Source organism: Oncorhynchus clarkii, chromosome 21, assembly GCF_045791955.1.
Source record: "Oncorhynchus clarkii lewisi isolate Uvic-CL-2024 chromosome 21, UVic_Ocla_1.0, whole genome shotgun sequence".
NCBI classification, from domain to species: domain Eukaryota; kingdom Metazoa; phylum Chordata; class Actinopteri; order Salmoniformes; family Salmonidae; genus Oncorhynchus; species Oncorhynchus clarkii.
This window is the reverse complement of record NC_092167.1, coordinates 37,956,174-37,983,921: the sequence shown is the minus strand read 5'-3', so window position 1 is coordinate 37,983,921 and position 27,748 is coordinate 37,956,174. Positions and strand designations below refer to the sequence as shown.

General features: G+C 42.5%; 1 protein-coding gene across 1 annotated transcript; it reads right to left on the bottom strand.

Annotated features, from left to right (window-relative positions):
- Nucleotides 1–233: 233 nt before the first annotated feature.
- On the bottom strand, nucleotides 234–27,382 carry LOC139378986 (protein transport protein Sec24D-like). The gene is made up of 23 exons (XM_071121658.1): nucleotides 27,108–27,382; nucleotides 25,543–25,744; nucleotides 25,057–25,156; nucleotides 24,536–24,669; nucleotides 22,203–22,502; nucleotides 21,807–21,907; nucleotides 21,220–21,331; nucleotides 20,067–20,194; nucleotides 15,531–15,669; nucleotides 15,049–15,164; nucleotides 13,917–14,041; nucleotides 10,518–10,709; nucleotides 9,202–9,295; nucleotides 6,897–7,013; nucleotides 6,595–6,765; nucleotides 6,052–6,148; nucleotides 5,653–5,798; nucleotides 5,230–5,368; nucleotides 4,203–4,321; nucleotides 3,654–3,833; nucleotides 2,328–2,519; nucleotides 2,089–2,178; nucleotides 234–1,519 (listed from the first exon to the last, which is right to left on the bottom strand). The coding sequence occupies exons 2-23, from the start codon at nucleotides 25,691–25,693 to the stop codon at nucleotides 1,379–1,381; spliced, it is 3,084 nt and encodes a 1,027-aa protein (XP_070977759.1). The 5' UTR covers nucleotides 25,694–25,744; nucleotides 27,108–27,382; the 3' UTR covers nucleotides 234–1,378.
- Nucleotides 27,383–27,748: the final 366 nt, after the last annotated feature.

The window sequence follows — 27,748 nt, the reverse complement described above, 5'->3', positions numbered from 1 at the left end:
TAATAAGGAATTTGATATGATTCATACTTTCACTTTTGATCACATATTTAAAACCAAATACTTTTACACTTACTCAGATGTTACCGGGTGACTTTCCCCTTTTACTTGAGTCTTTATTGATGTATCTTTACTTCGCAAGTATGACAATTTGGTACTTTTTCCAAACACTGCTCAACAAGATTGTTAGTGAGAATTTCAATGGAAATAAGACAAGCACATAACTTCTCAAAAGCTTGATGTAGTCAGGAATTTAATCAAAAACAATATATAAAATATATATATATATATATATATATATATATATATATATATATATATATATATATATATAGGCTTTAGGCTCAGAATCTACTCCAAGGCCCCTTCACTCGAATACATCCATTCAAGTTACGCCACTGTTTTCCCTTCTCTGCACCACAATTGCTAGGTATGACCTGAGATATGTTTGCATACAAACCTTAGATTGAAATCTGTATCTCACTGGAATAGACTAATGGCCTATATTTACAAAAAAAAATGAAGGCAGATTGAACTGGCACTGGAACTCCATTTCCCCCAAAACCACCTCCTCACATACAAACAACCAATAATTGACTTTATATATTAAAGTAATGATAATGCCAGTAAATGAGACATAAGCAGTAACTTGGAGAAAAACCAAGGTATACAATTGGAATTAAGAGTGTGGAATTTTTAATCTCATCTTTACAGAAAAATTATTTGGGTTATTTTTCCCATGTTTGTCAGGGAGTTGTCACTGGATTTGGCCTTGTATCAACAATCTAGCTAGGAAATTCTCTCCATACCTGAGGGGAATGGAAAAACAATGGAATCCAATCACTAATGGTAAAGTGAGCCATTAATTTAATAGCCACGGCACCAATTTTCAGTCATGGCAACCAGAGGTTTATTCCAACCCATGTGACTAAATTACCATTTGATGCTGTGAAATTCTGTCAACTCTTCCCTAATGAGAAATTGTGACAAGGAATGCATGTGCTTAAAAACAGACATTGGCAATAAAAAAGCTAAATATACACTAATAAAAATTGGGTTTACTCAATAGTGAAACCAACTGTCTAATGTTGCAAATGTTGTCCGGAGGGTTTAATGTGTCCCGAATCCCAGCAATTCCTTTTACAACCATTGGCCAATTTACATAGAAATCAGTTCATTGTTAATGTACATCAATTCTGCGGACTTAAAGAAGTCAGACTGACTCATATGTAGACAAATGTACAATGCAAACTGGAGCACAGATCCTGATACTCAAGAGAGAACGGTGGTCCTGTAGGTTTGTGTGGAATAAGGGGTTAAAGAGTTGTTGGAAAGGCAGCTATGGACTGTAAGAGGTGATATCCAGGGGGGGGGGGGTGTGTTAAGTGAGGACTTGTCTGATCTCGCAGTGGACGTAGCACAGGAAGTCCATGTAGGAGGCTCCACCATGGGGCCCCTTGTCCTCCACCAGGTGCTGGCGGAACAGCATCTCAGACCGGTCTTTCTGCTTCACGATCAGAAGCTATGCACAGGAACACAGTCAGCTTAGGACCTTACCCTAACTCCAGTGCACAGCTTTGGTCCTCAAGGACTTACAGTCCTGTTTGTTTTTCTTTCTCCCTGGCACTTAATTGCTAAATGATGTAAATAGTAAGAAGACACTCCTGGTTTTCATTCTAGCTGATGAGCATCTTGGGAGGTGTTCATCAGCTAGAATGGAACCAGCAGACCTGGTAGCCCTCGAGGACCTGAGGTGCACGCTGCACAAACTGCTTTCAGGTTTTTTAAAAGCTTGCTCAAACTTACCCAGTCTATTATTAATATTATTCTATATCAACAGCAACATGTTTCACTACTCATTTCATTTTTTGGCAGTTGCTTTCAAGCAAAAAAGAGTGTAAGCTTGGGCAGCCTGTTGAATATGTGATTTTATTGTTCCCAGGGCTTAAAAGTAAGATTTATGACCATGTGATAAATATGGCTACGTTTGTTTCCCAATTCAACAAACAGATACTGTTCTTTAATTATATCAAAGTAGTTTAGACATCCAGTGGAAAGTATGCATAGTAACCAATACATCGAATACTGTACCTTCATGGCGCTGGGCCTCTGGTCAAGCAATGAGTCAATGATGGAACGCAGCTTCTTAGACTGTGGGTTATCCAGAACTGGCAGGGAGCTCTGGAAAACACATGAATATTAGTGATATGTTCTTTCTATGCAGTCTTGAATTAACTTTTCAAATATCTGAACTAATGGTATCTAACTAAGGTGTTTCAAAACACTCCATCCTCTGTAGAGCTTGGGCGTAAGGGAGTTCTGGTCCTCACCAGGTCAGCGGGCAGGTGGGCAAAGGAGGGCACATTGAAGACTCTCTGGACCAGCTCTGGGGGGCAGGCCTGGCCCAGCCACAGGAAGAGGGAGCGCCCATTCTCCAGCAGGAACATGCCAGCATCTGTCAGGCGCTCCTCAGAACAGCGCACTGGAGCTGGCACCACATCACTGGCAACATCCATATTGTGCTGGAGGAGGAATCAATGAATGAATATAACTTCAAAGATATGGAGGGGGCTGCACATGACTCATGTTAGACCACAATCTGTAACAAGAACCATTGTATAAACTGGACCCCAACAATAGCATTTTGAGATGAGTCCTTACAAAATATTGAGCTGTACACCTTTTCAATGAGACTGCTACTATTTTTTTGCCATATCAAGGTGGGTTGACAAGTTAAATGTATCTTGCACTTTCATTCTGGTGAGCAGTGCTCCAGAGTTTGCAGCATATTATTAGGAGGAACATTCCAACCCTAATTATGCACATCTTAAAGTATTTCTTTAAAACAATTGCCGTGTTTGCTGTGACCCACAAATGAAAACCAAATGAATCACAAGTGCCTGGCACTTTCCCAGCAAACATGGCAATTGATGTGAAGGAGAGCAAATAACTGCCATTGTATGAGCCATTTTGTCACAATTATGAAGCATGTAATTATTCTACTGAGGGCAACTATTTACCCTCATACTCTTCTCTGAAGTCTCATGCACACACTATTCATTCAGCGTCTCTTATCAGCCACCTCAAAATGTCAGGTTTTGCTGGGTAATTGTTTGTGTGCTGGCATGCAATACACAACCTCATACAAATGCCATCATTTTTGTGGAATGAGTTGCCATATCAAATAAGAGGATGTCACACTTTACGGATGCCAATACCAAAGAACTAGTAAATGCGTCAACTATGTTGTAGGGAGGTGCAGCGAAATGCTGCCCTCTGCTGTTCATCAGGAACATGGGATCCACACTGAATATCTTTCAGTTTATTGATTGTATCCCTTGACCAAAGTGATATTCAGGATATATCCCAGAGTATCTTTTGACATCAATTAAGTGAAAACCATGTAGCCAGAACTCCGCACTAACAATATGATGACAGGAAGTGGGATAGTGAAAGAACACTTAAGATTGGAGGTCCATTTACCTAAATGAGGAAGGAAACAGGTATCACGATCATAGAAAAATGTAATTGCAGTTGGTAAAAAGGACCTCAGAGAGAAGGAGTGAGATTGATAGGACATGGGTAGAGCCAGAGGTGGGTGCGTTTGTGTGTGTGCGGTTTCTTCAGCAGGATAAGGCAGGAGAGCGTTGTCTCACCAGTGGGATAAGGCGTGGGTAGAGCAGCAGCTGGGTATCCTCCACCCCCATGGCCATGGCGATGAGTCTCTGGTGAGCCCTGTCGTCTGTAGAGAGCTCAGCGCTGCCCACCAAGGGACCAGTCTTCATCAGGCTGTTTAAGTAGACTGGGAACACCTTCATGGCATCAGGCAGAATCAGCTACACACAGATACACAAGGGGAGAGAGGAGCAAGTGAGAACCCCTAATACACGACTCCCTGACACTATTGTAACAATGTTTGCGATACTTGAAATGACGAAAGCAAACCTAAAACTGCAGTAGGAATCAAATTTGCAGGAATCCTTCAGTCTTTCTTTTATCAGTTTACTTTTGTACCCTGCACCTGTAAGTTAATGGATGTTTGTACACTTCTTTAAAACTAGATACTTGAAATGTCACCAGCCTAGGAGTTAAATCACACCACTGCATTTGTAAAAAGCGACCATAACACAGACAAGTTAAAACATTTTTTAAAAAGACAACTTTTTATTCTATGAAAGTTGTCCACAGTGTTCTATGCCACTGACCTGGCTGGCAGCGGAGGGACTGGAACAGTTTTTCCTGTAGCAGGCTAGCATGTGGGCCGTCTGGTTGACCAGAATCTCCCTCACCGTCTTCAGGGGCTGGTTCAGCATGGCACGGTACGCTGAGAGAGAGGGAGTGATGAAGGGGGAGGTAGAGGGCATTTGTAGGTCAGTAACTGTGTTCCCACACTAAAGCTGTCTAAAGTGCTCTCATGTCATACAACAAGTTTGCTTGTCACTAATACTTTATGGGAGGCATATGGTTCTGGTTTTAAAAGACTCACTTCACCTTTTAGTTATTTTATAAGGTGATTTAGATATACTGGGTATGAGGAAGCTAAAGTGATGCATGAGGTGTATTAACTAAAGTAGAATTATGACACCATCGACCAGCAATGTTGAAGCCACAAGTCACGAGTCGACTTAAGCAGATTTCCCAGATAAAGGTCATATTGGGTATTATTATGCTGAATAATGCATAATAAAACACCAGCCAAGTATGTTACATCCAATGATCAGACTATTTAATTCAAGAGATTCTCCAGTACTTTTGTATACTTTTTAGCCAGTAGATCTGAAAGTAGCGCTCACGAGCCAAGTGGTCCCTGAAAATTGTGTACTACGTCATTGCCCTCTCTCTCTCTCTGCTGTGTGTGCATCATGTGCCTCTTGCTAGCTGTCACTCAAATGGCAAGGGGCTGAAGCTCATTGGTAGAACTCAAAATGCTAGGGGGCTAGCCCATGTGGGGGAAAATGGCACAGCTTGCTGAAAAACAGTCGCTTTCAAACGCATTGTCTCTATTTGAGGTAAGAGTAATTATTCTCATAGATTCTGCATGTATGAACTACTGACACATCCAGCCCAAAGGCTTATAAAAATACTTAGACATGCTCCGGAACTTTGGCGAATAACTCTTTATATCGAATCGCATTCATTAGGCCTAGATGGGAAGTGGATTTATTGGGCATCTCATTTGGACCTTACTGAACACAAGCCTAAATACAGTAATACTCTGCTGTGTGTAGTCACCTGACTTGGCAAAGAAGTTGATGAGGGCGTCAGTCTCACAGCTCTTGTACAGCTCAGACAGCTGGGCGCTGCAGTTCAGACTGAGGTTGTGGATCCGCAAACGACGCTGGCCGCTGACGGTCGTGTACAGCAAGGCACACTGGGAAACGGAACACACACACACACAGAAGCCGTTAGAGGGTAAAAAGCCTGTCATGATTTCAATCTTACATGTCAGAGTAGGATGTTTAAGGCTTTGTGGAACCTTTGGCTGAAAACACATTGTGAATGGGATACATTGGTTATTAAATATGATGCATATTTGTATTTGTTGCAGTCAAATATCCACTTTGCAGTGAGCCTAAATATCTGATTAGTGGTAACCATTCAAAACAGAAGCTTAAGATGACTTCAGAGTCGTGTGTGTGTGTGTGAGAGAGACACCTGCATGAGTGCGCCCGTCTCCTCGCTAAGTTTGTCATCGTGTTTGAACTCCACAGTCACAGCCTTGTCACAGTCCACGGCAGCCATCTCCACATCTGTGGTGTTGTTCATGTGGATAGCACCGAAGAAGTTTGTAGCCCTGAAGCCTGGCAGGAGAGACAAAGGAAAACTATGGGTTAGTGTCTTGAAGTGCAATACAGTCTAGCAGTATTAAAACCAATTTGACCTAAATACCTTTTAATCAATGCATAATTTAAGCATTGGAATTATCTGGCGATGTAAAACTGTTGGAAACAAATGTAATTTAAAATGTTCTTAAATTCTACAATCTAAACTGTACAACTGTACTTTTTTAAGTACATACAAGTGCAATACACTAAAAACAGTCGACTGAATTACCTGTGCTGGTGCGGACTCTCATGATGGCGTCAAACCCGATGGCCTTCTCCACATCCTTCCTCAGGTCACTCAAGAAATGCTCTCCATCCATTTCCACCTGAAATACACAGGTAGTGAGTGACACAGTCAACCACAAGGTAACAGAGTTTCCCCCAATTATACTCCATGGAATATTGGTCCAGTGCCAAGATCTGAATGAGAAAATGGGCTTTAATGCATTTCATGTAATGAGAGTAATTTCATGTGTTCAATAAGATAACGATTCATGGACTCAAAATGGCAGTGTGGACAAAATAAGATGTTCTGTGGCATAAAAGGAGCGCTCTGGGGAACTAGACGGCAGGTAGCTTAGCAGTTAGAGTGTCGGGCCAATGGTTCGAATCCCTGAGCTGACTAGGTGAAAAATCTGTTTATGTGCCCTTGGACAAGGCACTTAAATCTAATTGAACCTGTAAGTCATTCTGGTTAAGAGTGTCTGCTAAATGACTCAAATGTAAAAACAAACTGTATTGTGCAGTTGTTTGCATTACTGTTTGTGTATACCTGGAAGTTGCTGTACTTGAAAATGGAGCCTCCTGTGTGTGTGGGGACGTCTCCCATGGTGGCGAGGTCCACATACTGGCTGGGGAAGAGGAAGAGATCCACGCTGCAACCCTGAGACACACAGTCCTTGGAGAGCTGCTCGTACACACCCTTCTGGGGCTGGAACAGAGTCTAGGACACCGCAGGGGAACCAAACACACACTTTAGAAAGCAAGCTATTCATACACTAAAAACATTTTAATAGCCAATGATAATATGGTCCACTTTGTTTTAAATGCAAAAGACGGGTTATTTTTCTTTACCTTCTCTTTCTCTGTGTTGATCAGCTTCTTGTCGTCCCTGTTCTTCAGTTTCCCAGGGGCCTCGGCGGTGGGGATGGATGAGTGGAAGATGAACAGCTTGCCACTGCATTCTGCTGTCTGGAGAAAACAAAAATAAATATCACATTACAGAGAGGTAACAACAGGAGAGAGTGAATACAGGAAAAAGGTATACATGAAAGTATTTCCTTGTGTGACCGTTTCAATGAAGGGAACAACATTGATTTGACCTAGACGGGCCTCATTATTTTCACGTTCAGTGAGGGGATTCTAGGGTTTAAGTGTAGGTCAACAGATGGCTAAAGCAACAGAGTCAATGGTCTTCGTGACCCAAATTAGTTGTGACTCACCATCATACCCGCATTTTCCCACCTGGACAAAAGGAACACCTGTGAGAATGCTGTTCATTGACTACAGATCAGCACCATAGTGCCCACAAACCTCATCACTAACCTAAGGACCCTGGACTAAACACCTCCCTCTGCAACTGGATCCTTGACTTCCTGACGGGCCGCCCCCAGGTGGTAAGGGGAGGCAACAACATCTGCCACACTGATCCTCAATACGGGGGCCCCTCAGGGGTGCGTGCATAGTCCCCTCATGTACTCCCTGTTCACCCACGACTGCGTGGCCAAGCACGACTCCAACACCATCATTAAGGCCTGATCACCGACAATGATGAGACAGCCTATAGGGAGGTCAGAGACCTGGCAGTCTGGTGCCAGGACAACAACCTCTCCCTCAACGTGAGTAAGACCAAGGAGCTGATTGTGGACTACAGGAAAAGGAGGGCCGAACACGCACTCATTCACATTGACGAGGCTGTAGTGGAGCGGGTCGAGAGTTTCAAGTTCCTTGATGTGCACATCACCAACAAACTATCATGGTCCAAACACACCAAGAAAGCTGTGAAGAGGTCACGACAACACCCTTTCCCCCTTGGGAGACTGAAAAGATTTGGCATGGGTGCCCAGATCCTCAAAAAGTTATACAGCTGCACCATCGAGAACATTCTGACCCGGTTGCATCACTGCCTGGTATGGCCAAGGTTCCTGCCACCCAGGACCTATATACTAGGTGATGTCAGAGGAAGGCCAAAACAATTTTGGTCAAAGACTCCAGTCACCCAAATCAAATTGTTCTCTCTGCTACCGCACAGCAAGCAGTTTCAGAGCACCAAGTCTAGTTCCAAAAGGCTCCTTAACAGCTTCTACCCCCAAGCCATAATACTGCAGAACTATTAATCAAATGGCCACCCAGACTATTTACATTGACCCCCCCCATTTTTTTACACTGGTGCTTCTCGCTGTTTATTTGACCTTTTATTTAACTAGGCAAGAACAAATTCTTTTTTTACAATGAAGGCCTACCCCGGCCAACGCTGGGCCAATTGTGCGCCGACCTATGGGACTCCCAATCACAGCCGGTTGTGATACAGCCTGGAATCGAACCAGTGTCTGTAGTGACGACTCTAGCACAGAGATGCAGTGCCTTAGACTGCTGCACCACTATCTATGCAGTCACTTTACCCCTACCTACATGTACAAATTACCTCCACTAACCTTCTTATTGTATTACTTATTGTATTTAAAAATTGTGTTTATTTAGTAAATATTTGAACTCTTTCTTGAAATGCATTGTTGGTTAAGGGCTTGTAAGTAAGTATTTCACGGTAAGGTCTACCTACACCTGTTGTATTCAGCGCATGTGCCAAATCAAATTAGATTTTCTGCAAGGCTGTCTGTTCGCATCTGAAATTGTGTGACCTCTACCACACATTAATTCAAACTGAAGGCAAGCCGTTGGGAAAAATTCAGTTGGAGCCGATTAAATAAACAGTTCTATTAAGAAGCAAAACGGAAAGTTGCCGAGTCATTGGGTTGATGGAGAAACTGTTTAAGGCACAATTCCAACTGAGAACGCACAGTATAATGGACTGTGCTGACAAAAAACAAATCCCTTTTTGGGGGGGTGTTGGCGGTAAAGGGGCTGTGACTGCAAAAAGTTTAGATGGCCTCTACAGCTGACAGACTTATTTTTTTGGACTATTATAATTCCTCTAGCTTCGAGTTTAATTGATGTCACAATGTACTTTATCAACTTATTATGTGAGTCTGTTGTCTTTTAATCTGTCGTCTTTTCTATCTGTCCCTATGTAAATAAACAATTGTAATGAAATCAGAGAGGTTATTGGGTACTTTAGAGTCCATCACCGCCTGGACAAAGTAACAGCTGCCCTACTATCCCATTCCCTCGTGTGTGACAGAGTTGACATCTAGCCTCTCACCTTGAGTGCCTCTACCCCAGCCTGGATGACGGGGGCAAAGACCGTCTCGCTCTCGTTGGTGTCAGCAAACATATCAGGGATCTGGTCCAGGAGACTGGAGAGGAGTGAGAGGGAGGAACAGTGTCACAATCATTCACCTCTGGTACATTGTGTTCAACACTTGGTAGATACACAATTTGCTCTGTCCCAATTGTGTTAAAATAGCTGTTTCATTGCCTCCTTTCCTTTATGACTGCTAATCTGAAAGGAGGTGATGGGTGTAAGTACTGCGGTCAGTGTCCATCCAGTTATTTTAACAGTCTGTAGTTTATCAAGGAAGAGAGATGAGGAAACAAAGTTATTTTTGATTACTTGGACAGCCAGTGGCTACATCCAACGGTATTGTCCTTTACACAGATCATTGGAAGAGTATCATGCACATAGACAGTTTAGAAGAGTGAATTTCTCAGCTCATGCAGTAGATAAAACACCCTTGGAAGAATTTTGTTGTTGCTACAAAGTCATATTTGGATCTAAACCAAGGACTCAACTCACATTTGTTTAATTATATTGTACAAGTTGAGAAAAGTTGAGAAAAATGAGTCAGTTCTTCAGAAAAACAAACTGGTTGATCTGGGAGTAAGAGATTTATCATAGACATACCAAAATATCAATAATAATAAATGTAATAAATCATTTTGATGCTGTGTCATACAACTGCATAGATAAGACCATTTTCCATATAAATCCACATGGGTCTTTTTAATATAAAATATTTCCAGGGACCACTTCTCTGGAAGCAACTGTTTTTCAACGTTATCTTGACATTTGTGGTGAAAACCACTGAAACTACAGATAAAATGAGGCCTTGGACACCTGGTGTGGCAAGATAATCAAATGCTGTCATTCAACAATTGTTTTCACCACATGAAAAATGTTGCTCAGAAATGAGCTTTGACAGAAATAGATGCACATCGACAGGCTTTGAGAAGGAGCTGGAGATAAAGACAATGTAGACATTTATCAAAAAGAAAGAGACCACTACAAACCCACAAAGTAAGATTGTTTCAGACAGAATGTTTACCCTTTGGTCTGCATCAGACTGTAATCTATACCCCAAAGTGTGACAATGTGCAGAGTTCATCCTGCCCCCCCAATTGGGCTATATAAGGAAAATATTGTCAATGCCTCCTTCAAAAAGGTTCAGATGCCTAACATTACCAATGACCTGCCTATTGCTATTCATAAACAATAATGAACATAATCTAAATATTTGAAAACATGCAATCAAGCATCACTACTCAAATCAATTCTCATGTCAGAGGTGTGCCCCTTACTTGTTGATGACGGCGCGAGACTCCTGGAAGTTGACGAGGAAGCCGTCGAGCAGTGGGACAAACATCTCGGCCGTGTCGGACACCACCATCATCTGAGGCTGGGCCAGGGCACTCTTCACGTTGTAGAAGTGTAGGATCTTGTTGTAAGTGACGAAGCCCACCTTCACCGTCGAGCTCTCGGCACCATCCTCTCTGTGCGGGAGGAAGAGGGGGCAAAGTTGGGGATGAGCGTTAGTGTCATTTAGGGGGAGGGGGGGGGGGAAGAGAAAAAGAGAGAGAGAGCGAGAGAAGCAGTAGCCTGGCATGAGTCATTAATGATAGTCATGTCATTGATAATATTTGCCTAAAACATACACAAATTTGGGACCAGGCTAGAAGAGAGAGAACCTTTCAGAATAGTTTTCTATTTGAACTAAACATGCTTGTCATTACAGGGAACTGTTACAGCATAGATTAAGTCATCACTAAATTGTTAGTCGCTGATGCACTCTGACATAAAATGGCCATTAAGCGGCAGATCAGTCCCCTATTCTGAAGTTGTATTCTAAACATGATATGACAAGAATGGATAACAAATCAATGTGGATACACACACTGTTTTTAAGCAGTGTTAGCTAACGGACCTGGTAATAGAAACAATACAATATTCCCAAAAGTATCAACTCCGCCCATCTGGCACTTCAAGCAGGCTCAAGCAAATACTCAAAGAATTTGAAAGACTTCAAATAGTATTTTAACGCAGTCATGTTAGCTTCAGCCAAATAGGCATACAGTACTACAGGATATGGGACAGCCAAATCAAAAGTTGACCTATGTAATTGCTCTTTTCATTACGATCCATGTTTTGGTTATTGATGCTTCAATAGGTAATGTTAAATTATAAACTAGGTGGTTCGAGCCCTGATGCTGATTGGTTTATAATAGCAATAAGGCACCTCAGGGATTTGTGGTGCCTTATTGCGTCGTGCGTAAGAATAGTCCTTAGCCGTGGTATATTGGCCATATACCACACCCACTCGGGCCTTATTGCTTAATTAGAGCGCTAATGGTTTTCCTTCAACCTCTCCGATATCACTACGTCAAAAGGCACAATCTCATGCCCGGTTTTTCAGACCTTTGTATATTTATTTGCTCTAGCAAAACAACTTCCCGCCATAATTTATTTAACTACGAGTGTTTTAGAGAGAAGTTTTAGAGTTAAAAACATTCCTGGGTGCAGAAACCCATTTTTAAGGCCAAGAAAAAACACATTGGAGGAGAGGGTCTCATTCCGGGGATGGGCACCTCTTCTAGCATCCACCATTCCAAAAAAACAAAAAACAAAAAAAGGGCCATCACCCAGTCATGCCTGACGAACTTACACAAACATCCACAGAAAGAGGGTTAGGATTGTTTTTCTTCAGGGCAAAGTGCTGATAGGTGAAGTAAAAAAGGGGCCTCATATGCTTTCAATTAAGATGACTGCCATCTCTGATGTCATGTGATTTAATGTCCACACACAATTGCTCTCTCTTACAAACAACCCTCTCCAACTCGTGCCTCAACAGAAGTTCAATAGCATTAATAATAAACTGTCAGTGAAATATATGACTTTGTTTTCAGCCTTTTACAGATTACTTTCATTTTCATGGACTGGGGAGAATTCCACCCAGTTGAGATAAATTCTATTTTATATACACCTCTGTGTTGATGAGGCTACAGAGAAAGTAGCTGTAGTAGCACGAAGAGAACCTGAGCGACAAATTAGAGCTCTTGGAATTGGCCTGTTGGACTAGTAAGTCTGTTGAACTGGGGCCTGTATCTAAAACCCTTATCATCAAAACAATGGGTATCACTATTTGGATAGTCCATCTGTAGATGCTCAGTATCATTTTCAACTATCTACTAACCCTAGCCATGAACTTAACCCTTATCCTAACCCTAACCCTTGCAAGCAGTTGATTCTCTACAAATGGTCACACTACAGATGGACTATCCAAATAAAGTGTAAAAGTATTCCCCATCTGACAGGGGAAACTGGGGGTTGTCTCCCTTTCTTTCTGAACACAGCAGTATAGAACATGCACTTTAACCCAGTATAAATTAGGTGCTCGTTATAACTAAATCTGCCATATGTAAATGATGAGACCCATAGAACAGACTTATGTCAACATCAAGAACTGACATGAGAAGCAGTCATGCAATGCAGCTTTTTATTGCTCGTTTTCATACTGAGTAACAGTGATGAAATACTAAAATGAAGGAGAAAATACCACAGGATTTAGTCTACACCTGCGTGTGGTTTCTTGGAGCCCCTTTTCCCCAGTAGCAAGCTAGAAGCAAAAATGTGGCTATTTCGGCAGCAGATCCTTATAAAAGTGTTCTGTTTCCAACATGTTTTCCATTAGTTTCAATACAGGAGAGAGCAAAGTCTCAATGGACAACAGGGAAGAAAAGTAATTTAAAAACAGGGGGCTTGTTTGGATAGAGCACTACCTAACCGTTTCGGGGGTGACATAAGGGTTTCGGACAAATATCTCCATAAGTCTGCAGGCTAGGAGCGAGAGCCAGTTTCCAAATAAGTTATTTTAGGAAAGTCAGGTGAAGTATGTCATCCGTTTCTCGATGGTAAATCAAAACCTTGTGTCTTGCTGGCGACCCACATAAAACAGCCAAAAATCAGACCCACCTGTGCCGCGGACTTCTTGTGTCTTGGACATGATTCAGGGTTAGAGTCTGCACTGCAACATAACATTTTCTCCCCTCCCCCTCATTCTTTCCCTTCCCCTAGCATCTCCCCCCTCCCATCAACCCACCCCACAACCTTTAGGAAATCATTTTCAACTGATGAGATACTTAAATACTTGGCTTAATGCTTTGCCTTGTAGATGTGGGACAACCATATTTGGCAAGGTATCGCGGATTTCCAGTAGTATTGTGTTACACCCTGAGGCGATGGAAGCATAATGAAGCTCAGGCGAACATATGGCCCCCCCTGAAGATGTGTTGACAGAAAAGTGGGAGGTAGTGTAGGCTATAATGTATCTGCAACCCACCCCAAATATCAAACCACCAAGCTACACATTATGGGTGATGAAAACCAGCACTTCTATTAATCTAATGTGGTTTCTCTCTGACGTGAGACTTCAGTTATCCAATGCTAATCCTTTGGAGAGCAGGGCATTGTATAAAAGATTCTGACATTGGACACGGCTTACGTCATTTCACCGTAACCTCTAAGGCTATGTAGTGGGTCTCACTCCAAGTTGGCAGATCGCATATAAAAAGATCTTGGAGCTAGGCAGTAGGCAGAGTGATATTGGGCCAGGTTCCAGAGTGCTAAAATGCAGGTGGTTCAAGGCTCCATTCCTTGATTACGAGGTCAGTGTTTGATAGCGTGTGTGTGTATTGTGGGTGTACCTGGGCAGGTTGTCTAGCAGGGTCTTCAGCTCCTCACATACCAGTCTGACCAGTCCGCTCTTGATGTTGGCATAGGACACGTCGATCATGAAGATGTACGCCGGAGGACTGGCTGGCTTGTTGTTCTGAAAGAGAGAAAGAGGACATTTTGAATTACAACTTCAATTCAACTGTTATTTCACCTTATTTCCTTAATTTGCGGTTTAAAATGTCTTTGTCTAAAACAACCCTGAAAACAAACTATTGTTCACTTATGAAATCAACAGCTGACCCTGCCTCCAAGGTTAAACACATAATAACGTGAACACACCAGAGACGTCAAATCTGTACCCCAACTTTAGATGAAACGTGTAGGCTACTATTGGATCCCAGTTCTCTCTTCCTCACATGTTCTGCCCTGTGTATCCCTCCACCACACCCATTACTTTCTCTGCGTTTTAAGCTTACAGCTTGCTTGGATCTTGGAGCCGTTAAGACTGTGACATCCGACTGCCCTCCATTTGTTAGGAATGTGGATGAAGGACACAGCACAGGCCGTTGTTTTGTTTCCGCGGTAACAGTCTGACTCGGCTCACCTCGGATGCTTGCGCTGAAAGCTGGCCGGGACTACATTTCCAAACATTAATAAACAGACTGAAGTAACAAGATGGCTTCAGTAGCAAAACGTGGCGTTGCTAGCCGCCACTTACCTCTACCCAGAATGTACTAGAAAAGACCACCCCACAGAGCGTAACAAAATGGAGCACTTTTGGCTTTAATGAGGTGGTGTTGAGAGAACAGAACATGCTTTTGCCTGTACTCTGTGCTCCTAATCACTTTCACTTCATACAAGTCTTTAAGAGATAGACTCTTGCCAAGCATTAGTTTGGCCAGTTTTATCCGTTCTGTTCCATGTACCATCACAGCTTTCCTCTATGTCAATTCAAATTGTAGGTTATTGGCGAATTATAAACTGCTAGGAATATTGATTGAAACAAATGTTACTTTTCATCCATACAAAAGTAATTCAAAGTAGTTATTTTACCAACTGACAATTTCTCTTTATTTGTATAAAATGAAACAATATCATACATAAGGTTCACTATGAAGGTTCATTTATGAAGATAAACCACAATGGTAGAGCATTGCTTACCTTGCAGTAATCCAGGGTGGCTTCGAACTCATAGGACCCCAGCGACAGCTCTGGCCTCTCATATAAATCCACCCTTCTGCCCATGTGGTCCAGGTGTTGGAAATAAAAAGTTGGCACTGTGAGAGAACAAAATAACGTGTTTTACCAGTGGTGACAAAAACATACCCCAAACATAATATTGCCTCTGCTTAGCAACTACGCCTTAAATGGCTTTCTCAGGCATAGTGTCCCCTACCCGCATTAGTTTCTATGTAAGAGGGTTCAAAACTACCCTAAAGCCCTGGTCAGACCTTAAGTCAGAAATATGAAGAATAACCCCAACTACTATCATTTAAAATCTTGGATAATGTAAGTTACTCAAATTAAAAAGACAACTTATTTTCTTTAGCTTGAGCTCCAAAAGATTAGTCAGATCCATAGCTGATCTTTAGCCACGGGGCATTATGACTCAATAAGGTCTCCCATCCTCTCATTATGGGTACCTTCGTTGACGCAGTTGCAGAAGCCGCACTGGTAGCGGCGGCCGCCATCGATGAACTGCATGTAGGGACACATGTAGGCTTTGCAGCGGTTACAGCGGATCGGGCCAGTCTCACCATGGTTCACGACGTAGAGAGGAGTCTGGGCCACACAATAGAACAGAGGAGATTGTCTTATGAGACTGCCATCACATAAGACAGCAGTCACACGTTTGTTTTAGAGAGTCAACTGTTGCCCATAGTCAACAGTCCGTGCTATCTAGAATCCTTGGGACGTCCCTACCCCATTGAAGTTAACCCTTACATAAAATGTAAAATGGTTAAGGTTCGGAAAGGATTATGGTTACGGTAAGGACGTCCCAAGGTTCCGAATAGCACTGACCCATAGTCAACTGTACAGACACGATGCCTTAGTTAGTAGTTTGGGTGAAATTGACAGGCTTCAGGTTAATGATGATTACTACCATGCATTATCCTAACCAGTTTATAAACTGGATGTTTGTGTAAAAAAGAAACATCCTCTCACTGTCAACTTCATTTATTTTCAGCAAACTTAACATGTGTAAATATTTGTATGAACATAACAAGATTCAACAACTGAGACATAAACTGAACAAGTTACACAGACATGTGACAAGCAGAAATGGAATAATGTGTCCCTGAACAAAGGGGTGGGTCAAAATCAGAAGTAACCGTCAGTATCTGTTGTGGCCACCAGCTGCATTAAGTACTGCAGTGCATCTCCTCCTCATGGACTGCAACAGATTTGCCAGTTCTTGCTGTGAGATGTTACCTCACTCTTCCACTTGCACCTGCAAGTTCCCGGGTATTTCTGGGGGGGAATGGCCCTAGCCCTCACCCTCTGATCCAACAGGTCCCAGACGTGCTCAATGGGATTGAGATCCGGGCTCTTTGCTGGTCATGGCAGAACGCTGACATTCCTGTCTTGCAAGAAATCACACAGAACGAGGAGTATGGCTGGTGGCATTGTCATGCTGGAGGGTCATGTCAGGATGAGCCTGCAGGAAGGATGATGTCTTCCCTGTAATGCATAGCATTGAGATTGCCTGCAATGACAACAAGCTCAGTCCGATGATGCTGCGACACACCGCCCCAGACCATGACGGACTTTTCGCCTCCAAATCGATCCCACTCCAGAGTGCAGGCCTCGGTGGAATGCTCATTCCTTCGACGATAAATGCGAATCCAACCATCACCCCTGGTGAGACAAAACTGCGACTCGTCAGTGAAGAGCACTTTAAGCCAGTCTGGTCTGGTCCAGCGAAGGTGGGTTTGTGCTCATAGGCGACGTTGTTGCCGGTGATGTCTGGTGCGGACCTGCCTTACAACAGGCCTACAAGCCCTCAGTCCAGCCTCGCTCAGCCTATTGTGGACAGTCTGAGCACTGATGGAGGGATTGCGCGTTCCTGGTGTAACTCGGGCAGTTGTTGTTGCCATCCTGTACCTGTCCCGCAGGTGTGATGTTCAGATCCTGTGCAGGTGTTACACGTGGTCTCCCACTGCGAGGACAATCAGCTGTCCGTCCTGTCTCCCTGTAGCGCTGTCTTAGGCAACTCACAGTACGGACATTGCAATTTATTACCCTTGCCACATCTGCAGTCCTCATGCCTCCTTGCAAAATGCCTAAGGCACATTCACGCGGATAAGCAGGGACCCTGGGCATATTTCTTTTGGTGTTTTTCAGAGTCAGCTGAAAGGCCTCTTTAGTGTCCTACGTTTTCATAACTGTGACCTTAATTGCCTACCATCTGTAAGCTGTTCGTGTCTTAACGACTGTTCCACAGGTTCATGTTCATTAATTGTTTATGGTTCATTGAACAAGCATGGGAAACAGTGTTTAAACCCTTTACAATGAAGATCTGTGAAGTTATTTGGATTTCTACGAATTATCTTTGAAAGACAGGGTCCTGAAAAAGGGCCGTTTCTTTTTTTTGCTGAGTTTATTACAGGGCAGCACAAACTACACACTAACAGAAGCATAGTTGTTGCAGTCATTGACTGGATAATATATCAGTAAATACAACCAGGATGCAAGGCTGCAATAAAAACATTTACTTGGATCACATCCTTAACCCAACCTTAGAGTGATTTAAAACACGGTGCCCATGCGCTCTCTGCCAGTGTGTCACAACTGAGGCTGATTAAATGAAAGGCTACACATGCACCCGATACAATTGCAATCGGTTTATATAAAATCGACAACTATCATCAGAAATCAAGCGACATGAATCAGACAGTGGGGCGCCACCTGATACACTAGTTGGTCAGAAGGTTCAAATCAACATTTCATATCGTGGTGTAGATGTACTGTAGATCAAATTGTTTTCAAGGAACGTTCTTCCCTACTATGGGTCATATTAGCGGGCTATCCTGGGGTAAAAACACTTAAAAAATCATTACGTACCTTTGATGAAGGGAAAGGACATCAGAAGATCTTCTAGTTTCAGTTACAACACAATAAAAATGATCATTACCGCCTACTTGGAAATGATGATACGAAACGTTGATTTGAACCTTCTGACCAACTAGTGGGTCAGGCGGCACCCATCTGTCTGATTCATATCGTGTGATTTCTGATGATTGTTCTCGATTATATCGACTGATTGGTTCTGTTTGGGGCGGCAGGTAGCCTACTGGTTAGAGCGTTGGACTAGTAAACGAAAGGTTGCAAGATCGAATCCCTGAGATGACAAATCTGTCGTTCTGCCCCTGAACAAGGCACTGTTACTAGGCCGTCATTGAAAATAAGATTTTTTTCTTACTGACTTGCCTAGTTAAATAAAGGTAAAAAAAACAAACACGTGTGCCAGTCCTCCTGGGTAGTTGGGCTGTAGTGGCTCCCTTGGCCAAAGGTGGAGTCATTTCCCAGGCTTCAGTTTATGCCTCACTAATTGGTTCTGCCACACTATCTATATACAATCATCTTAACAGTTAAATTTAGCTTTACTTTAAATTCAAATATTGCCTTTAAAACAGAGCTATTGTAGAAATTAAAAACAAAACCTAACACAGTGCAACAGTCTAGAAGAGTGAAGTTGTTGCAGTTTTACACAAGTGTGAGTTCTATCAAGATCTTCGCCCGTGTAGACCCACACTCTGCCATAAAGCATTTAGTCTAAACATTGTGGGTGATCTCATCTATACCTTCAAAACAGTTATTATCATGCAACTCAACACGTGCCGTCACGATACACAAAGCAGATTTGCTCCCCAGAAACAGATCAATCTCATGCTCCATGTATGTAAATAGCTGCATTACATTTACATTACATTTGCCTATAACTGAACATTTCTGTCCGAATAAGGCTTTGTTTAATGTAAGGATGAAATATTTTTCCTGCTGAGTGGGAATGTGTAGGAATACAGATGGTAAAGGTGTGCCTATAGCTTCTGGCCCACACACAAACAAACTCATGGAAACATATGGCATAAATTACATGCACAAAGTCCGTACACTCACAAACATTCATTAGTGAAAACAAACTGTGCGCACATGCTATATTCACATGTGCATGGCCAAATAGCCAAATCTCGTTCAACTACTTCAAACTATTTACATTAAGCATCACTGAAATGATATACTATCCAGACTATTGTAGCCTAACAACCAAAACATTGTCTCGGGGATATAAATCTAACCTAAAAACACATGGAATTGTCCCAATAAGAGCAGAAATCAAGGGAGTCCTTCTTGAGGGGAGGCTTTTACTCTAGTACTTGTTTATATACTAGTGTGTGTATGTTTTTCATATGGCCTCCAAGACCATTAAACTCCACATGCAGACAGACGTGAATGCAGCCAAGTAGTTCATCCAAAGGGGATGTGAAGCTGAATTATAGATTTTTTTATAATAAATCCAAGTGCGATTACAAGGGTTTAAAGTTAAGACTCACTGCTTGTGCAGTGAGGTCATTCATTACAAACAAAACAATAATGCTAACATGGCGATAATGTGTTAGCTTTTGTTTGATATGGAATCTATGCAGGGAATTAGCTTCCTACTATGGGAATCATGCTAGTGCTGTCTGGACATTGAGCGCTAACCAGAGAAGGCAATGCACTTGATTGCTTTTCAGAACCCCTTTCATATTCTAGGGTCCACGCAGATCTTGACATTAGCTAATTAGCTCTTTCTACGAGACAGAGCGAAAGCTACAGTAGCATTGCCTAAAAAGGCCCTTTGGCACAGAAGACAAAATGAGGGAAGAATATCTAAGGCAGGATTCCTGAGACCACCCAAGATCCACACGAAGGTTGTCCACAGGACACTTTTAAAAGTTTACAGCACTTGGACGTACAGTATATTTTTAAGGAAATAATACATCTACGTGTCATTGAGTAAAACTAAAAGTGCTAGTGTCTCCCTTCCCTAAAAGGATGTCTACAGTATGTACCTGAGGTTTTGATAGTATCTGGGTTTAAACATCTTGGTTTCAGAATTCATAAGTGGTTTTAGTGGTCTGACTTTGTATAACAATGTGGATAATCTCTGCAAACATACACAGGATAAGGCCTACCTCATTCTTTGGCACCGTGGCGAAAGGTTTGATGACGGCACCCAAAGGAACTTGGCACTGCTTGGCCAGGTCAGCCGTGCAGGGGAAAGAGTAGGTGGTGCAACGCATGAACCTTGGACTGGCGTTTCCTAAAGAGGATGAAGAAATGGAAACAAAGTTTTAAAAAATAAATACAAATGTAAATGGTTCAATTAAGTTGTACTCATTATTTTTATTCAAGAAAATATATAGTTTAAACATGTTAGCATTTTGTGTTTACGCATAAAGCCTTCCACTAGTCCTAATATCGTTCAGTTCTTCCTTTTATATATTCATCAGGCTGTAAATAACTTACATTTTCATTTTTTACAAAGAAATGCAATATTCAGTGTTCTAATTCATACATTTAAGTACAGTATCAAACGTTACCACTTAATTCATAACAATCAGTATTTCCCTTGCAATTTTCAGGTAACGTTGCACTCAAAGAGAACCTTAACATGAATATATTTTAATTTTTTCACAGTGTGGTCAAACAATTTTTCTGAGACGGAAATGTTTTAAGTTTGACAAATCTGAAGTGGCACAACTTAAAACAAGATCAAAGGGTAAAGTAAATACAAAGTTTAAAAAAATGGAATCTCATCTAAAGGTTTATGTTATATTACTGGCATCTAGAGGTATTCGTTTGAGTTAGAGCAGGGGTCTGTCTACTCAATATGAACCAAATAGAAACAAAGAGGCCGAAACAGGGAGGGACCTACCTAAGAAACTCTAGTTTTCATTGCAAAACGTTTCCCTTGAGAAAACATTTTGCTATGGTGTGCACTAATGAAAAGACCCCAATCATGTCCCTTATGTTGCCATTAGAATATCTTTCAGAAGTGTATGTTTGATCTAAGGCTATTATCGGATTTGTTCAAAGCCATCCGTGTCACGTTCTACTAATCCATTCCTTGGGGAACCCCACAACTGCACATTTTTGTTCCATCCCAACACAAACAAACCTGAGTCAACTAGTCAAGTAATCACAAAGCCCTTGATTAGTTGAGTCAGGTGTGCTAGTGATGGACTGGACAAAAAGCTATGTTAAGTTTGTTGGAAATAAGGTTAGTTCTGTTAAATGACACAGATAAGTTTGTGTTTACAGTACAGTGGTATTCCTGTGCCTTACCTTGGTCCTGTACAGTAAAGTCAGTAGTGACTAGCGGGGGAACCTGACCCCTGAGGTTTGTGGTGTACACCTGTCCTCCTCGTTTGGCTTGGTCGTCCTCAGTGACTTGTGTCTAAACCAGAGAGGTGCATTGTCAGTGAAAGAGTGTATACCGTGCGGAGCCATTTCCTTAAACAGTCAGGCTGTGGGTGAAAGCTTTCAATCGGTCAGTTTTTGCTAGATGTGTGTGGTAACGGAGACGTGTTGGTATCTTTACAAATTCACATTCTGCTGTTGCTTTGTTGTTTGCCTGAGAACATTCCAACCACAATCAGTCAAGCATTTTGTGGTTTTAACTACGAGACACAGGGTTGACTTTGTCATTTGTTGGTCATACATTTAATCCAAATAAGACACATACAATAGGTAATTTGGGGAGGTGGGGGTAACAAAAATGGGGTGCTCACATGTCTATCCTGGGCCCATACTGGGTGAGCAGTCTTCTAAAGAGATGTCTTTATAGGTAATACTGGCTTGGAGGTAGCTGGGAAACATGTGACATGGCATGCAAAGACGTGAAGTCACACGAGGATTAAATATGAACTCACTGTGCTAGGGATGGAGTCAGGGTCCAGCTTTTTCTGAGGTGGCCCGGACATATGGGCTGCCCCACCTTGGAAGGGTCCCGCCATCTGCCCCCCAAACTGACCTGACACACAGACCATGCCACAGTGTAAGGCTCTGGTGACCTACACCTGGTGCAATCCTAGTGGCAAGCACACACTAAGTGGTACAGTACTCCAAAAGCAATTTGTACACACTACTCACCACCTTCAATAAGATAAGTTTGACTACCACAGTGAGTTACCATATCCTAGATTATTCCTGAAAACCATGTTTTATTCCAGGAATAGGCTTCATCTGGCTCCAGGAAACTGGCCCTACAAATCCATAAAGCTTTGCAGTGATCATCACTGAGCCACAGGTAACTGCGCTTTCTGTACCTTGTGGTTGCTGAGGGTATCCTGGTTGTCCGGCTGCTCCAGGCCCAGGCTGCTGGAAGCCCCCAGAGCCTGGAGGGGGTGGGCCTGGGAAGGGCCTACCCATGCCTCCCATAGATGGGTGCCCTCCCATAGATGGGCCAGTTAGGGGCGACTGTGGGGGAGCCATCTGGGGTGAATGGGGGCCTGTAGGTGGGGGGCCCAGGGTTGATTGTCCCATGGTTGGGGGAGGGGCAGTCTGGAATGGCTGCTGGGCTGGGGGAGAGGTGGGGGGTGCCTGAGGGTTCTGCATGGGCCCTGGACCTGCAGGATAGGTAGGGGGAGTGTGAACAACTGTCAACACACTGCATCAATGAAGTCTAACAATAACTTTTTTATTTCACCTTTATTTAACCAGGTAAGCCAGTTGAGAACAAGTTCTCATTAACTGAACTGGCTAAGATAAAGCAAAGCAGTGTGACAAAAACAACAGAGTTACAAACAAACCTACAGTCAATAACACAATATAAAAAATATATGTACAGTGTGTGCAAATGTAGAAGAGTAGGGAGGTAAGGCAGTAAATAAAACAGGCCATAGAGGCGAAACAATTACAATTTAGCATTAACACTGGAGTGATAGATGTGCAGATGATGATGTGCACATAGAGATACTGGGGTGCAAAAGAGCAAGAAGATAAATAACAATATGGGGATGAGGTAGTTGGGTGTGCCATTTACAGTTTGGCTAGTGAGGGAGATATAAGTCTCCAGCTTCAGTGATTTTTGCCATTCGTTCCAGTCATTGGCAGCAGAGAACTGGAAGGAAAGGCGGACAAAGTAAGTGTTAGCTTTGGGGATGACCAGTAAAATATACCTGCTGGAGTGCATGCTACGGGTGGGTGTTGCTATGGTGACAGAGAGCTGAGATAAGGCGGGGCTTTACCTAGAAAAGACTTATAGAGGATCTGGAGCCAGTGGGTTTGGCGACGAATATGTAACGAGGGCCAGCCAACGAGAGCATACAGGTCGCAGTAATGGGTAGTATATGGGACGTTGGTGACAAAACGGATGGCACTGTGATACTCTACTCACCAAACTGGATGTAGTCTGTTGGAGGCTATTTTGTAAATGACATCGCCAAAGTCAAGGATCGGTAGGATAGTCAGTTTTACGAGGGTATGTTTGGCAGCATGAGTGAAGGAGGCTTTGTTGCGAAATAGGAAGCCGATTCTAGATTTAATTTTGGATTGGAGATGCTTATTGTGAGTCTGGAAGGAGAGTTTACAGTCTAACCAGACACCTAGGTATCTGTAGTTGTCCACATATTCTAAGTCAGAACTGTACAGAGTAGTGATGCTAGTCGGGCGGGCGGGTGCGGGCAGCAATCGGTTGAAGAGCATGCATTTAGTTTTACTAGCATTTAAAAGCAGTTGGAGGCCACGGAAGGAAAGTTGTTTGGCATTGAAGCTTGTTTGGAAGTTTGTTAACACAGTGTCCAAAGAAGGGCCAGAAGTATACAGAATGGTGTCGTCTGCGTAGAGGTGGATCAGAGAATCACCGGCAGCAAGAGCAACAGAGAAAAGAGTCGGCCCGAGAATTGAACTTGACACACTGAACTCTATCTGAGAAGTAGTTGGTGAACCAGGCGACTCAGTCATTTGAGAAACCAAGGCTATTGAGTCTGCAAATAAAAATGAGGTGATTGACAGAGTCGAAAGCCTTGGCTTTTATCGATAGCGGTTATAATATCGTTTAGAACCTTGAACATGGCTGAGGTGCATCCATGACCAGCTTGGAAACCAGATTGCATAGTGGAGAAGGTACGGTGGGATTCGAAATTGTCAGTGATCTGTTTGTTAACTTGGTTTTCGAAGATTTTAGAAAGGCAGGGCAGGATGGATATAGGTCTATAACAGTTTGGGTCTAGAGTGTTTTCCCCTTTGAAGAGGGGGATGACCGCAGCAGCTTTCCAATCTTTGGGGATCTCAGACGATACGAAAGAGAGGTTGAACAAGCTAGTAATAGGGGTTGCAACAATTTTGGCTGATAATTTTAGAAAGAGGATCCAGATTGTCTAGCCCAGCTGATTTGCAGCGATCCAGATTTTGCATCTCTCAGAACATCAGCTGTCTGGGCTTGGGCAAGTTGCTAACATAGTTGCATGCTAGTTTACCGAAGTTGACAAAGCCATAAATATCTAGACTACCACTAGTAAGAAAAGCTTCTGTTCTACCGTTTGCTTTTTTAACTTGTTTGTAAGTTGCTTTGCATCTTGTTTACTTTCTGAAGTGGATGCCACCCCCCTAACCATTCCCAATACAACAATCTTGAGTTCTACAAACAGTGATTAATTACCATATCCGAGGTTCATGGAACCCATCTGATTGGTGAGCTGCTGTGCTGGGGCCTGGGGGGCCATGGTGTGGTAGGGGGAATTAGGGGGTTGTCCATACGGAGAGGCGGCAGCAGCAGCAGGAGGGGCAGGGTACCTGGAGGACAGTAAACAAAGAGCTAAATATTATCTGTTCCAACAGACAAAAAAAATATTCAGTCCATTTACCTATTAGTGGACTTGAAGAAAATGTAAGAAAGAATGCACTAAGAGTATTGGGATGAAGCCATGGTTGGCTTTCAATTCTTGACCCTTTTACCCAAAGTGTGCACTTGCTCCCTCCCACTCATTGGTTGAAAGCAATGACATGGTGTTAACATGGGCTAGAGGGTGTTTCTATCATAGGTATTACACCATTCCATTTACATTTAATACAATTCCATTAGGTGGATAGATCAAGTGCATACTTCAGGAAGAAGGGTAGAATTTGACCATTAGAACATTGTGGTAAATGGACTCTGCTCGGTGAAGTAAGCTCTGTTACCTTTGAGGGTGAGCTCCATTCTGTTGAATGTTTGAGCCATACTGGCTGGAGACCTCTGACGGAGGCATGCCGGAGGGAGATGACACAGGCTTCATCAAACCTGGAAGGTAAAGAATCCTCTTATGGTCACACAATATATACACAAAGTATGCACCTGAGCAAAATGTCTCATCTAAATGCTGTGCCAATAGCATTGCTGTCCAGAAAGCATCCTCTTGCAGTCACACATTACAGACACAGTACAGTATACACGGGCAAACCTTCTAAATAACGAGGCGATAGTATGGCCGACAGAAAAACATATCCCTAGGCTTAAATGTGGTCATTTCAATTGGAAGCTGCATTGCTTGAATCATGAACAAACAATTGCTCCTGGACTAATAAAGAATTGCACACATCCCAAATGACAAGATCAGACCGGTTGGATGAAAAGCTAAACAGAAGATTTTACAGGAGGAATGAGAGACCAAAGGAACGTGGCTTTACCTGTTGGTGGGGCTGGGAATGACTGAGGTTGTCCCCCATAATGTCCATAGAGGGGCTGGGCAGGCGAACTCCCAAACCCAGCTGGGTAGCCCCCCATCCCAGGCTGGGCCTGGGAGTATGGAGGCGTGGCAACATAACCCTGCTGACTCATCCTAAATGCTGTTAAGGTCTTCTCATTCCAAAATGGCAGAGATCCAAGAACCTGCAAATACAGAAGCAAGGAATTTTGTTTTCTGAGGATGCAGTTCATTTAAGGCAGGCTAGACTTGAAGGGCCAAGAAAATGTTGCTTGAATTTAAAAGTGAGATTAAAAAAGCTTTAATTCACAGAATTTCACCAACCACAGCATTTAGAAACTACTGACACTGCACATGGGAACATTTTTCCGAGACCGCACACTTGACAGGTTCGTGGTCTTCTGTAGTTTTTTCCCCACACCTAACATCAGTATTTTCCTACAGTACAAAGTAAATATGTGGTATTCTCCACTAGGCAATGCCAACAAGCAATATTTGACCTCAAGACAACAAGACCCAAGCGCATTGGACCGTTGGAGATAAGGTCCCATCATCATTGTCTAATCTACAAGTGACTATACTTATGTCAGTTTCCTGCAACAATGCTCCTAAAATAAGATGTCTTATTTTCTCAAGATGAATATATGAGATAACATTTGACAATGGTTGGTTCATGATGACATATTGGAGCAGAAATTGTAGGCTATAGATATCTTTAGCTGTTCAAATTATTCACGTGCAGTGTTGGTGAAATCATTCTTGAGCAATAGGCCTTTCAATAAGGCCAACGGTTATAAATAAATACATAGACCTAAATACATTTGTCACCTTCTGCAAAATAGTATGCTATATTGTTCTCCCTTGTAAGCAAATTATTGTTCTCCTTGTAAACTATTCTTTATCTTTTAATCTCACAGTGAAGTTGACATTTTCTCCATTTTAGAACCAACTAAACTTGATGAACTTCCACACTATAGCCTACACAGTTGTCAAATCTTGCTCAATTAAGGCCACATAAACAGCTGTCTCACATTGACAACTCCGTTCTCGACTCGTAGACAATCAAATACAAAAGTGATTAAAAATAAAATGTAAAAAGTCCATAAATTAAGACAGAAATATCAAGAGACAGTCATAGCAACAAAAAAAATGTAAGACGAGTCATTCAGCCACTACCCAGAATTGCCACGTCAAAGACCGTTATTTCCGACACAAATCTTAGCATCGCCAACCTAGGAAACGTCAGTCTACCATTTAGTTACAACCAGACTGACGCCGATATTTATCAACTGCAAGAAAATATAGCTGTTGTTTGCAGCACCCGAATCAATATCCATCTATCCAGCGCACAACATGCGTTTCTGATAGGCGCAGTGTACGTTATTTACAAATAGATACATTGTTGTTCATACACGGAAATGTCTACATGTGAAACTAAGTTTGCGTCACAGAGAAAGCATTCGGTTAAAAACATGCATTTCAATAGACCAATATATGATAAAATACCCTCTTACAAATAGCATTAGGCCTTTCTGTACAATTATTTACCTGTATTCTGGCGAGTATCTGCCGAGTCCTCTACTCTGAATTCCTGATCGTGAAAGCGGAGTGCCACGTCAAACTCCAACACAGCACCGGTCCCTATGCCATGTTTTCACTAGTTACCCCAGCCACAAAGTAAGAATCGCCGATATCGTAAAAATCCATGAAAACAAATATTTGCTTTTTTTTAAATTAAGGTTAGGGTTCGGCATAAGATTAACAGTGTGGTTAAGGTTAGGGTTAGGTTAATAATCACATTTAAAGAAAATACATTTTAGAAATAGGCGGGGTTTCTGACTTTGTGGCTGTGTTAACTTAGTGACGACCCCCATGTATCGCGCTGTAGTTCTCAGTGGTGCGTGCGCATGCGCCAATTTGTGGGAAACCCTACAGGTATAGCATAGACCAATTGTGCCGATTGCGTAGCATTAAACTCTTCAAGGTCCAGTAAATTGTGCAGTTCTGATTTGACAGTTAGGCCTATAGCTATGGCATAAGGTAGGCTAAATGTAAACTATGAAGGAAGAGATGGGTAGACCCATTGCTTTCATGTTTCATTCACTATGCAGTAGTAGGTAGATATCCACTGTCACATGATCTTAAAAGGTGTATGTAATTGAGACCAAACCAGATCGTACATAGATATT